At 40.5% G+C, this 16,807-nt stretch overlaps 1 protein-coding gene across 6 annotated transcripts in view; it reads right to left on the reverse strand.

The window, feature by feature from the left end:
• The window catches only part of PTBP3 (polypyrimidine tract binding protein 3), a 122,228-nt gene extending 114,521 nt beyond the window's left edge, over positions 1-7,707 (reverse strand). For 2 of the 6 annotated variants that reach the window (XM_040481962.1, XM_040481961.1), the window contains exons 1-2: positions 7,506-7,706; positions 4,617-4,650 (exon numbers count right to left, since the gene is read on the reverse strand). In XM_040481962.1, coding sequence (XP_040337896.1) covers positions 4,617-4,650; positions 7,506-7,513 — 42 coding nt within the window. In that variant the 5' untranslated portion in view covers positions 7,514-7,706. Of the gene's footprint in view, positions 1-4,616; positions 4,651-6,767; positions 6,785-7,505 lie in introns of those variants that run through there. The other 4 variants (XM_040481966.1, XM_040481964.1, XM_040481963.1 and 1 more) reach the window with 3 other exon arrangements.
• Positions 7,708-16,807: the final 9,100 nt, after the last annotated feature.

Here is a 16,807-nt window from a genome sequence, read left to right on the forward strand (position 1 = left end):
AGAAAAATTAATAGACATCAGAACAGTTGCCTAAACTGACTCTGAAAAAAGGCAACAAAACAATTTGGAATGATGTTCTATGGCCTTGACTGGGGAGTAGGAAACATAGGTGGATACATTTCTCAGAATTTATTGCACTGTACCCTTGAAAACTGTGCATTTCACTCTATGCAAATTACAGCCCGATTTAATTAAAAAAAAAAAAATCCAGTAAAGGCCTTCTTTATTTTGTATAGCTCAAGCACTGCAGCAGGCAAGCTTTTTCTGAAAAGGGCCAAAAAGTAAATATTCTAAGCTTTGTGGTCATATGATCTCTGCTACCACTATTCAACTCTATCCATCTATCATGAAAATTACCAGACAATATGGAATTAGCATGGCTGTGTTCCAACAAAACTATTTACCAAACAGGTGGCAAGCTGGATATGGTCCACAGTCTGTACTTTGCTAAGCTCTGGTCAAGCAAAAAAAAAAAAAAAACCCAATCTTCAAAATCAATTTAAGTATGTTATATTGTTCTTCCCTTTATACTAACAGGCATGATAATTATCAGAAACCAATTAATAGTCTTTCCTAAACATGAGTTTTTCTATATGCATCTAATGAATTAAAATAGGAAGACAACGGGGGTCTGGGTGGCTCAGTCTCTTAAGCATTTGACTCTTGATTTTGGCTTAGGGTTCGCGATTTTGAGCCCCACGACAGGCTCTACACTGGCAGTGTGGCATCTGCTTGGGATCCTCTCTCCTTCTCCCTCTCCTTCTCCCTCAAAAATAAATAAATAAACTTTAATAAAATAAAATAGGAAGACAACCCAGAAAACATATAAAAAAATCGTCATTAAAAAAAATCATTTGTGGGGCGCCTGGGTGGCTCAGTTGGTTATGTGCCCGACTTAGGCTCAGGTCATGATCTCGCAGTTTGTGAGTTCAAGCTCTACACAGGGCTCTGTGCTGACAGTTCAGAGCCTGGAGCCTGCTTCAGACTGTGTGTCTCCCTCTCTCTCTGCCCTTCCTTCACGCATGCACGCGGACTGTCTCTCAGAAATATTTTTTAAAAAAAAAATTTTTTTTATTTAAAAAAAATTTTTTTAATCAATCATTTGTTTTAATAGCTACCACAGCATTTTGAAAACATAACTACAAATACGGGAAATATTTGAGTTTCAGATAAACCAACTAGTAAATAAAGTGTAAGCTGGAAATTTTTTTTAAGTTTATTTATTTATTTTGAGAGAGAAACAGAAAAGGAGGAGGAGCAGAGAGAGAGGTTGAGAGAATTACAAGCAGGCTCTGCATGGTCAGCAAGGAGCCCGACATTGGGCTCAAACTCATGCATCATGAGGTCATGACCTATAAGCTGGAAATTTTAAATACACTTAGGTACATACACAAAAAGCTATGTTACCCACAATGCAGACAGTTTGGTTTACCTGGTATAATGAACTTCTTTTTTTTTTCTTAAGTTTTATTTATGTAAGTAATGTATGCACCCAATGTGGGCCTCGAACTCATGACCCCAAGATCAAGAGTCACATGCTCTTCCAACTGGGCCAACCAGGCACCCAGTATAATAAAGTTCTTGAAACTTGTCCATTATCACTCATAGTCACCTAGTTGGTTCTTCATTCAAAAGAATTTAAAATAAAGGATAACACTGTTTCTTTTTTTTTTTTTTTTAATGTTTATTTTGAGAGAGAGAGCACACCAGCAAGCAGGGGTGAGGCAGAAAGAGAGAATCTCAAGACAGGCTCTGCAGTATCAGCACAGAGCCCAACTGGGGGCTTGATCTCACGACCCTGAAATCATGACCTGAGCTGAAATCCAGAGTCGGGCGCTTAACTGACTGAGCCATTCAGGTGCCCCCGCTTGTTTTTAAAAGCATATTAAAACGTGAAATAATATGAGACAATAAAACAAATACTTTGTGAGAAGTACCCAAAATTAATTTTCCTGCATAATTTAGGCAAGGCTCAAAAATTGATACGCTGTATCCAGGGTATACAACTACATAAGTAAATCTCAAACATGGTATGTCCCTAAACTGCTTGAAAATGTTTATCTGTATTCAAGAAAATTCCAATCTAAAAAATGGATCTAATTCTTTCTCACTACAGTAACACCTAATTGAGGAAACACCAGCAAAATCAGCAGGCTTGGGTTCCATTTTACGTTTGTCACCAAACTAGCTGCCCATTTTGCTATCATTCACTTATCAGGTATTTTTTGAGAGATTATGTGCCAGACATTGGAAACACAGTAGTGAAGAAAATATCAAAATTTCCTGCCTTCATGACATATCATAGTCAATAACTTCATCTCTAAAAACAATTCCATTTTGTTTCTCTAAAATAAAAGATTTTATATTGAGTATTTTTAATTCTTTAAAAATGAAATTCATATTATTTGTCTGAGTCTGGGAAAGCAACTTGTGGAGCATAACCTGAAATCCACTCTTGCCAGTGGCTGAAACTATTTGTTGTATCATCATATTCAGATAGCAAATAAAGGTAAGAAACTGATATTCTCAAAAGACTTATTTAAATTTGCTAATTTTGGTTTATACAATCTAGACAAATTATGAGCCTTATTAGCCTATTACCTGGTAACTAAATTCCTTGGATGGGATCCAAGAAAGAAGCAGAACAATCTTAGGAGAAATTCTCCATATAATGAGTAATTTTACAGACATTTCCAGTATGTAGGTCTATAAAAATATAAATTGACCAGTGAAACAACTAAATCAGCATATTGTTTCTTCGGAGTAGGATTTGACCTTTGTTTCCAAAGTGCTTGCTACTAAACAGGTAGTCAGAAATCCAAATCATGTATTCAAATCCAGTGGCTATGCCTAGTCTTTTTCTTTTATTTATCATCAAGATATATTTTTTCCCCACAATGAAACAGGCATAACAGTCCCTCAAGGATAATTTCTCAATTTCAAAATGGTAAGTTTTCTAAATGTCTCGCTTACTCATTTTTGCCAGATAAACTAGTATCACGAATTACATTTTGGATAAGACCAAAACAATATTCACTTTAAATATCCTTTCCCTCACAGGGACATACAGAGACACGAAAAGTGATTCTAGACATGAGCCTGCAATTTCTAATCTCCATGTCATTCTCTTTAGCGTCATTCTCAAAAGAGAAAATGACTTGAGTATCTGCGGTGAGAAAAAAAAAAAAAAGACAACGACGATGGGAAGCATACCTAAGAGGTTCCTCCATTTATTTTCAATTCATAAAATATGTTTAAAGTTTGCCAAAGCAAGCTAATTCAACCCAACTTCAAAAGACAGTGTAAGCAGTAGTTCCCAATTATGTTAGTCTCAGAATCCTGTTAGTTTCATATGCTATTTGCTGTATTTGTGGATTTTTTTTTTAAGTTTATTCATTTATTTTGAGAGAGTGAGCATGCAGGAAAGGAGCAGAGAGAGAGAGGGAGACACAGTCCCAAGCAGTCTCCATGCTGTCAGCACTGAGCCCGACATGAGGCTTGATCTAACGAACCAGGAGATCACGCATGACCTGAGTTGAAATCGAGTCAGATGCTTACAAGACTGATCCAGGTAGGTGCCCCTATGCTTATTTTTTAAGATGTTTCAAGAATATAAGCAGCACCACATAGAATAACTGCATATGTGGAAGTGCTGAAATTGCTAGCAAGAAGAGATGATGAAGAGAAGAAAGTGATTAAACAACTTTACATAAAATACATATAAACATCAATTATTTATTTCTGTTTTCTACAGTAATCCAAACTATTAAGTGGCCTCTAGAACTAGATTCTCAACAGGTTTATCAAATATCAAATTGCTAAAGGAAACCTTAAAACATCCATTTATATTTAAAAACCTCATACTGATGAACATTGTTTACTTGATTTATAGTTTAGAATTCAATAAACGAGAAAACTGATTAAACTGATGTGACATTACTTAGAAGAATTATTACTGTCAAATACTAATTATCCAGCTCTCCTGCTGCTCACCTTCTAGACAGAACCCTTATTACTGGCAGCCAGTTATAATGGGGTGTGGGGTAAACGTCCAGCTTTAGAACCAGGAAGACATGGGTTTGAACTTTGGTGCACCACACCTTGAACCTATTTTACATCTCTAAAATGGGAATTTATTGATATCTACCTTGAAGAACTGTTATTAATTAGTGAAATACATGCAAAGCAAGCTGGCACATAGTAGGAATTAGAGAAACCTTAGCTGCTACTATTACTGTATTACTCATAAGCACATCCAAGAGAAGATATAAGAAAGAACATGACAGGGAAACACAGCCTAGGTTACATTTAACTGCTGAGCCAAAACAAAACAAAATCGAACACACTCACTCTGATAGTTCAAGGAAAACTATGGGCTAAACTTTTTGTTCACATTTTAGATATACAAGATAATACTGTAGTACCTCTTCATAAATATATAAAATCCAAAATCAGCTACAAATCCACTTATTTTGGAGCTAAATAAAAATGAAAGATTATTATCACACAGTAAAACAGATAATTTTATGAACAGGTGAGATGATTTCACCATTGGAAAAAAAATGCTGAAACTAAGATTTAAAAAAGCTTATGAAAGGATAGTAAAAGAGTCCTACCTTTAAACCGACTGCTATAAGATCTGTAACAACACTGTATGGAAAAAGTAAAAAGAGAAAATGGAAAACAAAGTTAGAGAACAAGTTTTTAAAAGACAGAGATAATAAGATTAAAGAAAAAAGGAAAAGCACTATAATAATAAAAATTAATAAAAATAAGAATGTGATGAGTTATGAAATGTTAATACAAAGAAAAGTGATGGGTCAGTCTAGCAACAGCAGAGTATAAAAGCAAAGCTTTAACCACAACGTAAGAAACAAATAGTAGATCAAATTCTTTTAGTATTCATTAAAGTATAGGTGTGTTTCAATAACATGAATATGTGTTTATCCATTTGCCTCTATTTAACAAATCCAAATCAAAACTTAAAAATCACCAAATTTCATTCTTTTAAATCACTGGTCTGAATTATCATGTTTAAAATTCTAAATGAAATAAAACCACTGAGTGGCTTTTACAGAAATAGAAGGTATCTTGCAAATTTGCATCTACCACCCAAAACAGCTCACCAAAATACAGCTAAGATAGTCTCTCAGAACTAAAATAAATGCAAACATCAAATTTCAGACATGAAAAATTTCAAAGATCTGCTTTAAAAAAAAAAAAGCTCTACCACATCAAAACTGTGTTTAAGTATAAATTATCTCAGGAGGAAATGAACACATACACACACACAAAAGACAGTTGGAATTTGAGGAAGAACTAGAAAGATACAATGACTGGTGGTTTGTTGTTTCTTTTTTAACTATCCGAAATAATGAAAAAGGACCTTTTTCAGGCTGTGGGAAAATGCAAAAAGTTAATTACCCTCTAGAAGCAAAAATTCAGTGTGTTCAAAACCACATCCCTTAACCCCAAGGTGTAGAAACTCTATAAAGTTCTCCCAAGCAAAAATCCATCTCTTCTAACCCCCAAGAAACCATTTTCAATTACAATTTACCTCCATATCTCCTAAAGCTCTAACTAAATTCAACATATTATTAAGAACCTTTACCGCTATTACTTAATAAAAGTAAACAAATTTATGAATCTGGCTTGCCAAATGATGCAAATTTACTTGTTTTAAACAACCATGTAGGTTAAAATTTTTTCCTCAGACTTGGTGAAAACTTGAAATTCATTTGTCTGAAATTTAAATGTGTCAAATAACTGTGCATAAAAATTAAGATTGTATCAGTCCTGAACTTACCTTCCAGGATCTGTCTTACTGCCTCACATATTTCAACGAATAAACAACTCATTCTTAGCTTTAATAACATATAAAGGGTGAAGAGAGAGTTATTAAACTATCCAAAAGAGTAAGTCTGCACTGCACAAAATGCAGAACTCCAGTCCTCTTTATAATCACTATAAATTTTCCAATACCAAAAGCTAGCCTGCGTCCACAGCTCAAGTCAAATCATCTAACGGACAACACACTACACACTGTGAGACACCAATTTCACAACCTCCCTAAACTGAAATACTGGCATAATTACACAAATAATTAAAACAGCAAAATTATGCACCCATATAAAGTGTAACTGAATAAGGTGATGTGCAGTGAGTTTTCAACAATGCTCTCAGAAAAGTTTCAATTAAACAATAAAAATAGCTTCAATTAAATTAAAACAAAATAAAGAACATCACAACCATGAATGAAATCTAAAATCGCACTTTGTCTAAAGTCAGTAGCAGTATGCAATTAGCATTCAAATGAGTTAATCCAAATATTCCATACACTTCATACTGTGAAAATACATAAATGAAGTCTAACGGAGACAAAAATTGTTGGAAGATTCCATTGTCTTTACACAGCATGGCAACAATCATCAACTATATGGTAACATGCACAAGGCTTTTACTGTTTAAGCAAGTTTCATATATTCTACAACCAAGGGGTTTGCAGATATCTTGTCCTCAAAAGCAAGTAAAAGGCCAAACAAAACCTCAAATACATAATAGGAATAAGAGGATTTGCAAGCTCTAATAGAGTTGGAGATATTTTAAAAATCTTGATGTACATATGTAACAATAATTAATCTATGAAGATCTTAATCCAGTCGTTTCCTTAAACATTAAATTATCTGTCAGGTCCCACGCCAAATCCCTGGGTCCTCAGACAAATATTTATAACGGCGATTCCAAATCTTTTTATTTTGGTCACGGACCTCATTAACTTTTAAAGAGCTCCTCGAAAATTGAAGAAATTCACGGGGCTTCTTTTGGGGGGTTGTGGGGGGAGAGCGTCCACGGTCACCAAGTCCAGACGCCCGGTATACAGATATCGTTGGCACAGCTCACAGCCCAAGTCGGGAGACCTCCTCCGGTACCCCCCCCCCCCCCCCCCCCCCCCACGTCTACACCCGCGGGGGGCACTGGCCTCGGGACCAGGTCGCCGCCCAGACGTGCACCGACGCGTGCACTCGCCATCCGCCTCTCCGCGGCCGCTCGCCTCCCCGCCAGGGGAAGCTCCGGCGCTCGCCCCACCTCACCGGTAAACAGCAACTCCCCAAGCGGGAGGACGCCCGCCCCGAGCGCCGCCTCCGCCTCCCCCAGCGCCGCGCACCATTTTCTGAGAGGAAGTGTCGGCAGGCCGGGCCGGGCTCTCCGGACTCTTCGCGCGGAGGGCGGACCCCGGCACCCGGCGGCTGCACCCGGCTTTCCTCCGCTTCCGGGTGTGAGGATGGGAAGGGGCGGACATTACGGGGGCGCCCCGTGGGGGAAAGAGAGGCGGCGGCGGACCGCCCCTCCACGATTTCGGGCCGCGCGGAAGCCCCGCCGTCGGGCTCGGCCGGGGCAGCTCCTCCGGTCGCCAACGCCGCGCCAGGCTCCCCGGCCGCGGCGCGTCCGGCCGAGAGCCGAAAGGAAGCGGGGCAAGCGCATTCGATGAGCCACCGAATACTTACCCATCCATGGCCCAGACTGAGGAGCGCACGGTGCGGGGACTGACGGGCTCACCGCGAGCGGAGGGCGGAGGCGGCGGAGGCGGCGGCAGCTGGGCGGCTCCGGGGACTGGCAAGCGGCGCCTCTCCGGAGCCCCGCCGGGTGGGAGGTGGAAGGAGAGTGGGAAACAGGGGCGGAGACCAGGGACGCTCCCGCCACCGCCGCGCCCCCACCTTCCCCACCCCGCAAGCGCGTCCCCGCCTCGCCTCATCCCGCCCCTTAGCGTCGACGCCCTCCCTCCACCCCGCCTCCAGCCGGCCTCCGGCTCGGCTCCAGGGCGCCCTCTTCCTGCCGTTGCCCTAGGACTCCGCCTCCCGGCCTCTCATCCCAGCGCACGCGCGCGCCTCGCCCCTGCCTCCCTCCTGCGTTCACGGGAGCGCGCTCCTTGTGCTTCTCTCTTTGCAGTCCCGCCCGCCCACCCGCGGGCCCTGCCGGCCTTCCGGCTACTCTGCCTCGGGCTGCCTGGGTCCGACTCCGCTGTCTACCGGCGGGAAGAGCGTTGGAGACCCGACTCCTGAGTGTAGGTAGGAGTGTCTCGCCAGGACCCCAGAACCGCGCTAGAATTGCTCCTGGTGAGCGAGGCTGGCGGTGGCTCGACCCCAAGCACCGAGGCAAGGCGCGGGCAGTGGTCTTCCGAAGCCCCGAGCCCTGCAACCCACGGAAGCCTGGGTTCAGGACCCGGGCAGGTGCGAACTCCAGTGCGGGACCCGCCGGTCGTCCGCCGGGTCCTATGAGTGTATCTCTGGGATTCCCAGTGGCCCGATAGGTTGAGATTAAAATGAATGAGATGAAACAGACTGCCCGCAACTTAAGAACCTCTCAATTGTGTACAGTTTTAGTCTCTATTCGACCCTACTGTCTGGGTTTGGATTTACACGAAATAGTCGTTGGACAATACGGAAGGGCCACTATATTGCCAGTATTTTATACAGGTTTTCATATCCCTTCATGTAAAGAAACATATCCTATGACGGAGTGATGATTCCCTTTTTTTTTCCACGTGAAAATGTAGATACTGGTAGTGATTTGCCCACAGTTTCACTGCCACTAGATCTCTTTCCTCTCGTCTGGGCAAAATTTTGTATCTAAGTAGTGGCACCTCGATCGTTTTCCCTTTTATATGCTGTATGGTTCTGAAATTCAATGATTTCCCAATTCACAGTTCATCAAAACATGAGCCACGAAAGGCTGTCCTCAACCAAATTCTTAACCTGACCAGGAAGAGAGGGGCTGCCCCCCCCCCCAGCCTCCTCACTTAAACTGTCTATTCATCCATCATTAAGGCATTATTTATTGAGTGTTTACTATGTGCCGAGCACTGCAGAAATAACCAAGAAATCAGATTCCAGCCTTCATGGTTGAATGGATTCCTCAATTACTTTATTATTTATTGGCAAAAAAAATGTTTCAGATAGCTCAGGTATCTAATTCAGGGAGCCTACTTTTTTTTTTTTATAAATTTTTTTTCAACTTTTATTTATTTTTGGGACAGAGAGAGACAGAGCATGAACGGGGGAGGGGCAGAGAGAGAGGGAGACACAGAATCGAAACAGGCTCCAGGCTCTGAGCCATCAGCCCAGAGCCTGACGCGGGGCTCGAACTCACGGACCGCGAGATTGTGACCTGAGCTGAAGTCGGACGCTCAACAGACTGAGCCACCCAGGCGCCCCTCAGGGAGCCTACTTTTAAAGAACTGTATCTAACTTCAATCCCTCTTTCCAAAAGATAAAATATATTTTGTTTTATATGTTAAATACAATATTAAGTTGCACCCTACATTGCCAGACAGATGTTAAAAATTCAGCAAGACAAGCTATTTTTTTTTAATGCTTATTTATTTATTTTGAGAGAGAAAGAGGGAGGGAGCACAAGCAGGGGAGGGGCTGAGAGAGGGAGAGAGAGAGAATCCCAAGCAGGCTCCACACTCAGCACAGAGCCAAGGTGGGGCTGGATTTCACGAGCCTGGTATCATGACCTGAGCCAAAATCACGAGTTGGATGCTCAAAAGGCTGGGCTACCCAGGTGCTCCTACTTAATTTGTTTTTATACTGCATACTAGGTCATAATTTCATGTACTGTAATTAATTTAACCTCTTCCAAAATAGTGGAAATTTAGAGTTGCTAATTCAAAATAACAATATTGCAAAGAACATAATATATATGAGCATCTCTGCACATATGAGTGTTTTTGAGGAATAGGTTCCTAGAAGTAGAATTGCAGAACAAAGAGGTATAAACATTTTCAAGTTTGATAAATATTGCCAAAATGATTCCAAAAAGGCTGTTCTGATTTACATTTTCTTAAGTTGCCTTTCTCTTAGCCCCATGCCTTAAGATAGCTGACAGATTTCAGTTTTAAAAAATAAATATGAAATCGATCTGAAGCTCATTGTCCCTATTACTAACAATAGCACTGGAAAGTCTCCAATGTAAAGATAGCATATCTGACTAATGAACAAAACTGACATTTCCTAAACACTTAACATCCCATTTTACAACAGAAGCATAGATAGAAGAAAACAGCTCACAACAGAAAGCAAGGTGAAACCTTTCTATTTCTCTTGCCTTTTGGTCCTAAGTTCAAAAGACTTCTCACTGATTGAGTGCCTTAGGTTTGTGAGTGCCTCTGATTCAAAACAGTAGACAGAATAGAAGTTAGGTCTTCTAGAACCACTTTTAGAATCCTAGATATTCCCATAGTCCAAATGGCATGGGAAAACCATGGCCTTCTATAATCTCAGCAAAAGTTTCTGAGGTTCTGGAATGATCAGATATCATCCACAAGACCTAGCTGGTCATGAGAACTTTATGTCCTGTCGAGTGGCTTTTTGATGGTGAAGAGAATATTGTGTTCTCTGTTTGCTCTAAACTTTTGAAAAGACAGTTACAATGACTTAATTTATAAATTTTCTAAGATTTTGCTTCTTTTTTTGTTCTAATTTGTCTAAGAAATTCCCCTGGGGGAAAAAAAAATAAGAAATTCCCCTGAAATGCCTTCACTGAGAAGACACACACACACACACACACACACACACACACACACACACATCCACTTCATCCACTATTATTATGTTTGGACAAAATGTAGCTTTTGAACATTTGCTTTAAGGCATTCCATTATGCATTGATAGTTAACCTTTAACTAACATTACCCTATTCATGTTTACAGGTAAGACTTCTTAAGACAAACAAGTAATAGAAAGATGCAGTATAGGTCAGAAATAAGATCAGCCTTTAGGTGAATCTGGAAGGAGCATATTTTTTTTTTTTGAGAGATAATTCTTTATTATTTTTTCTGGAAGGAGAACATTTTAATATATTATCCCATGACAAATAGAAAATATAATCATTAATATGTATTCCTTAAAATAGAAACTGTACTGAGTAAAGAAAGCTAAATGCCAAAGGTACCCATTATGATTCCATTTGTATATAATATTTTCAAAATGAAAAAATTATATATATGGAGAACAGATTAATGGTTTCCAGGGGTTAGGACCAGGGTGGGAGAGTATAGAAAGACAAAGGGACAGATGGCACTATAATGGAGTCACAAGGGGATGTTTGTGGTGATGGAACAGTTCTATATCTTGATTATGGGACTGGTTATACAAGTCTACACATGATGAAATTACATAGAACTTTAGACACATGCAAGTGCATATAAAACTGGCAAAATCTGAATAATAAGATTTCTGGATTGTATCGATATCAATTTCCTGGTTTTGTTATAATTAAGATGTTACTTTGGGAGAAACTGGGTAGAGAGTACACAGGACCTCTTTGCACTGCTTTTTAAAGTTTGTATGAATCTGCAATTATTTCAAAAGAAAACTTGAGGAGTGTTCCCTTCAAACTTGTTATTTGCTCAATAGCTAAGCAATAATAAACTTCAAGGCTTAAGAAAAATGTGTGGGAGTATAATTCACATTTTTCAGGCTACATCACCTTGGTAGTTAGTCAAACAGGGTTATAATAGCTAGCACACTGAGCCTCACAGACTGCCCAATCTGTCAAACTGTGAACCTTGCTTTAAAGGCCCTCCCAACTATCAGGAGGAAGCTTGAAAGCATCTCCTACTGACTGCTCTACCACCATGAGTCATGTCCACTTTCTTCAACCTGTACCTGGCCCTGACATACTCATCTGCACATGAAGCTCCTAACATGACCAATACCTGGTTCAGAGGTTTCCAATGTTTGCGTGGAAGGTGCTGTCTCCTATCACCATCCTGTAGTAGGACCTACCAGCCCATATCAGAATTGCATTGGATTTTCTGGAGCATTTTTCCGAAATGGGAGCATTCCTTTCCCCTTTTTGTCATATCATATCACATAGGTCCCTCAAAATTTTTAATGAAACAGCCCTTTCCATTTTTATTCACAGAAATCTTTTAGGATTTAAGCATGAATTTGTGGGGACTAGGCCAGAGAACCAACTAACAATCACCGCAGTGTTCCAAGTGTCATCACAGAAATCTTTTAGGATTTAAACATGAATTTGTGGGGACTAGGCCAGAGAGCCAACTAACAATCACCGCAGTGTTCCAAGTGTCATCATTCCCCTAGGCACTGACATTTTATCCTTAAAACTGGTGCACACCACTTTCTGCCCTGAAGATGGGTTCTTAATCTGGGAAACTCCTTGGCCCCACTGCAGGAGTAGAACTCTTGGAAGTGGAGGTTGGCACACCTTTTCAGATATGCTTAAATATATTCCTGTTTGATTTCAAGCTGATATCCCTGCTCTCACAAAGTGAATTCCATTCATTAATTATCAAAGAACTAGAAAAAGGACACTTTAAGTAGAAGAATACCTCTGCCTACACAATCAAATGAACAATAGTGTATAATGGTTAAGGATGTGCTCTAGAACCAGACTACCTAGTTTAGAATCTTAAATCTTCTTGGCTGTGTAGCATCGCACTGGGCCAGCTCCTACTGGAGCTGAATTTCCCAGCCATTGCCATCCCCTGTGGGATGCCCCAGGAGGAAAGGTTTTCTCAGTACTAGAAGTTTAAAGATTTTTTTTAAGTAATTAAAAAAAATGTAATGTTTATTTTTGAGAGAGAGTGGGAAAGGGGCAGAGACAGAGGGAGACAGAATCCTTAGCAGGCTGCAGGCTCTAAGCTGTCATTACAGAGCCCACATGGGGCTTGAACTCACAAACCACGAGACCATGAGCTGAGCCGGAGTAGGATGCCCAAATGACTGAACCACCCAGGTGCCCTAGTTTAACGATTTTCAGTGATGAATTCTGGTGGCTACCAACCTATTCGGCTGAGGCATGGACATTGCACTATTGCAAATTGCGTTTAACAACAACATGCCTGAGAGGCACCTGGGTGGCTCAATTGAGGTTCCGACTCTTGATTTCGGCTCAGGTCATGATTTCACAGTTTGTGGGATCGAGTCCTGCAGTGGGCTCTGTGCTGAGCACAGAACTTGCTTGGGATTCTCTCCCTCTCTCTGCCCTGCCTCCTTCTCAAAATAAATAAATAAACATTAAAAAAGAAAATGCCTGAGGATTCCAACCTCTATCAGCGTTGTGTGGTCAGAGCTGGCCAGTTTGGGACCATGGACTTGGCCATCACACTTATGTCAGATATCAGATGAGAATGATGCCAAGATCCTCAAGGATGTGCAGGATTGCTTTGAGGTCAATATTAATGAGCTACCTGATGAGACAGACATGTCATCATACCTTGAACAGGCACAGTAGAAGACTCCCCCACCCATTCTGAAATGTGTCCATCTGTCCCCCTGCAGGAGACAACGCCAGGTGTGGGAGCGAAGGAGACACTACTGCGAGCTACCCCAACCCTGGCCCCGTGGCTTCCCTGTTTTCCATTAGCACGACTCCTAAACTTTCATTTCCTGATTTTCTGTTAAGTTTTTAACAGTAGACCAGCACTTGCTAAGAGTAAACTGGAACAATTTTCTTAACCTCTCTGTGCTTCAGCTTCTACAACTGTAAAGACGGGATAATAATAGTACTTATAGCTTTAGGGGAAGGTTTAAATTAGTACATGAAAAGTACCTAAGATGATATTTACCATATGGTAAATGTTCAATGTTTATAGTTGTTCATAATTATTACTTTGATTATTATTATGAGCTTACAAAACAACAGAATTCCTTGAGTCATTTATTTATCATTTTATCATTTAATGTGGACAGTGGAATGGTGCTAGTCTCTAAACTGTTAACTAGTTCCTAACAAGAAAAGAATAGAATGAGAAAAAGTGTCTGGAAACTCCTAACAATTGAACAAATACTATTTCTATTGAACCTAATAAAAAAAATTGGATTAATATTCTGTATTTATTTTTTATTTCAATTTCTAGTTATTTTTATTGTATTTTTACAAGAGTATTACTCAAGGGGTGCCTGGGTGGCTCAGTTGGTTAAGCTGCTGACTTTGGCTTGGGTCATGATCTCATGGTTCATGGGTTTGAGCCCCGAGTCAGGCCCTGTGTTCACAGCTCAGAGCCTGGAGTCTACTTTGGATTCTATGTCTTCCTCTCTCTCTGTCCCTCCCCCACTTGTGCACTCTCTCCCTCAAAAATAAATAAACAGGGAAAAATTTTTTTAAAAAGTAATACTCCACAAAGGATTGGAAATTTTAAAAAAAATGGCTCTTCACAATTTGAGAAGCACTAGTCTACTATTTCTCTATATATGGATCCCTTTTTAAAAAAAATTTCAGCTTTTGGGTGCCTTAGTGGTTCAGTCATTTAAGCAATCTGACTTCAGCTCAGGTCATGATCTCATAGCTCATGAGCTCAAGCCCCGCATCAGGTGAGCTCGAGCCCTGCTTTGGGTAACCATGAGCCCTGCTTCAGGTGAACATGAGCCCTGCTTTGGGTGAACCCAAGCCCCACTTTGAGTGAGCCCTGCTTCTCTCTCTCTCTCTCTCTCTTCCCCTCCTGGGATTCTCTCTCTCTCTCTGCCCTTCGCTCACTTTCACCCTCTCTCTAAAAAAAACAAAAAAGATTTTCAACTTTTGGGGTACCTGTGTGGCTCAGTCGGTTAAGCATTCCGATTCATGATATTGGCTCAAGTCATGATCTTACAGTTTGGGAGTTCAAGCCCTGCATAGGACTCTGTGCTGACAGTGTGGAGCCTGCTTGGGATTCTTTGTCTCTGTTTCTCTGTCCCAAAAGAAAGAAAATAAAACTTAAAATTTTTTTCAACTTTTTATTTTAGAAGTAATATATGAATATGTTCTCTATTTGAGTGTTGTTTTATTTTTTATGTTTTACTATGGAAAATTTCTTTTTTTTAACGTTTATTTATTTTTTTGGGACAGAGAGAGACAGAGCATGAACGGGGGAGGGGGCAGAGAGAGAGGGAGACACAGAATCAGAAACAGGCTCCGAGCCATCAGCCCAGAGCCCGACGCGGGGCTCGAACTCACGGACCGCGAGATCGTGACCTGGCTGAAGTCGGACGCTTAACCGACTGCGCCACCCAGGCGCCCCACTATGGAAAATTTCAAACATACAAATAAATGGGGGCACCTGGGTAGCTCCATTGGTTAAGCGTCTGTCTTCAGCTCAGGTCATGATCTCACGGTTCTCAGGTTCGAGCTCCACATCAGGCTCTGTGCTGACAGCTCAGAGCCTGGAGCCTGCTTTGGATTCTGTATAACCCTCTCTCTCTGCCCCTACCTCGCTTGCGCTCTGTCTCTCAAAAATAAATAAATAAATGCTAAAAACAAATAAATAAATGGAAATAGTTTAATGACCCTCAACTACCCATCACTGATCATTTTAAATCCACTGATAAATTATCAGTGTAGAGGGGCACCTGGGTAGCTCAGTCGGTTAAGCATCTGACTTTTGATTTTGGCTCAGGTCATGATCTCACTGAGTTTGAGCCCGATTTGGTCTCTGCACTGTTAGTGCAGAGCCTGCTTGGGATTCTCTCTCCCTCTCTCTCTGCCCCTCCCCAGCTCTATCTCTCTCTCAAAATAAATAAATATAAACTTAAAAAAATTATCAGTGTAGATCAGTAATTCTCAAACTTTAACGTGAGTTAGAATCACCAGGAGGGCTTGTTAAACAGAAATTGATTGTTTCTGATTCAGAGATGGGTCCCCAAAGTTTGCATTTCTAGCAGATTCCCAGGTGATATTGCTGATTCCCAGGTGATGTTGCCCAGTAACTTTTTTTTTCTAACCTGAGCTCACAGAATACTTTTTCAGATTTTCCTTTAGGCCATCTACTTCTTGAGAACTAATAACGTATTTTTGCCCTTGTCCCCTCTTCATATTCTTGCTTCTTTGTTCCTTTTTCTCATGAGCAACCCAAGTAAGTGTCAATGAGATTTTCTTCCACTTGTTCTCTGTTATAGGTGATGCTTGAAATAGTTACTAACTGGTACTAAATGGGCACCACCCATTCAAAACAGGTGTCCTTAAACAACTAGTAAGGCCAAACCTTTGTACATTAGCTTAATACCTTCCTGGCTATAACTTTACTATAGTGGGCTATGTCACAATGACTCAACTGTATCAGATACCTTTCTGTATACCTTCATTTTAGCATGCCATGACATCATTTGTCCTCTATCTGAATCAAATACATCACTTACATACCAAGCTTCTCTATCCTTTTCTCATTAGCCCAAGACAATTAAAGTGACACTAATGGGTGAGAAAGCAACTGTAAATACAAATGTAGACACAAATGTACGTGATAGCACTTCGTGCTATTAAGATGGTTATCCACATGATCTAGAATATAGTTATATATAGATATCTATATCTAGATCTATATATATATATAAACACAAATGTGAAAAATCCCAACATTCTTACAAAAAACCCTTAGACTTCCATGAATGTATTCACAGGCTCATTTAAGAAATCTTGACCTGCGAGCACCGGGGTGGTTCAGTCGTTTGAACGTCTGACTTTGGCTCAGGTCATAATCTCATAGTTTGTGGGTTCAAGCCCCACATCAGGCTTTGCACTGAAAGTGAGGAGCCTCTCACAGCTTCAGATTTGCTGTCTCCCTCTCTCTGCCCCTCCACTGCTCATTCTCTCTCTCTCTCTCTCTCTCGCCCTCCCCCCCCCAAAATAAACATAAAAAAAAAAAAAAAAGAAAGAAAGAAAGAAACATTGGCCTGGAGCAGTCTATCAAACTTGACTCATTCCAATACCAGTTCCATAATTCTTTCTCAATCCATGAACCATCTTTACTTTCGTCTACTTAACATTTTTCTTTAAAGCACTTCACTTTTTTTACTTAATTTTCTAA

The sequence above is a fragment of the Herpailurus yagouaroundi genome, unplaced genomic scaffold, assembly GCF_014898765.1.
Source record: "Herpailurus yagouaroundi ecotype Mexico unplaced genomic scaffold, PumYag 160, whole genome shotgun sequence".
Taxonomy (NCBI): Eukaryota; Metazoa; Chordata; class Mammalia; order Carnivora; family Felidae; genus Herpailurus; species Herpailurus yagouaroundi.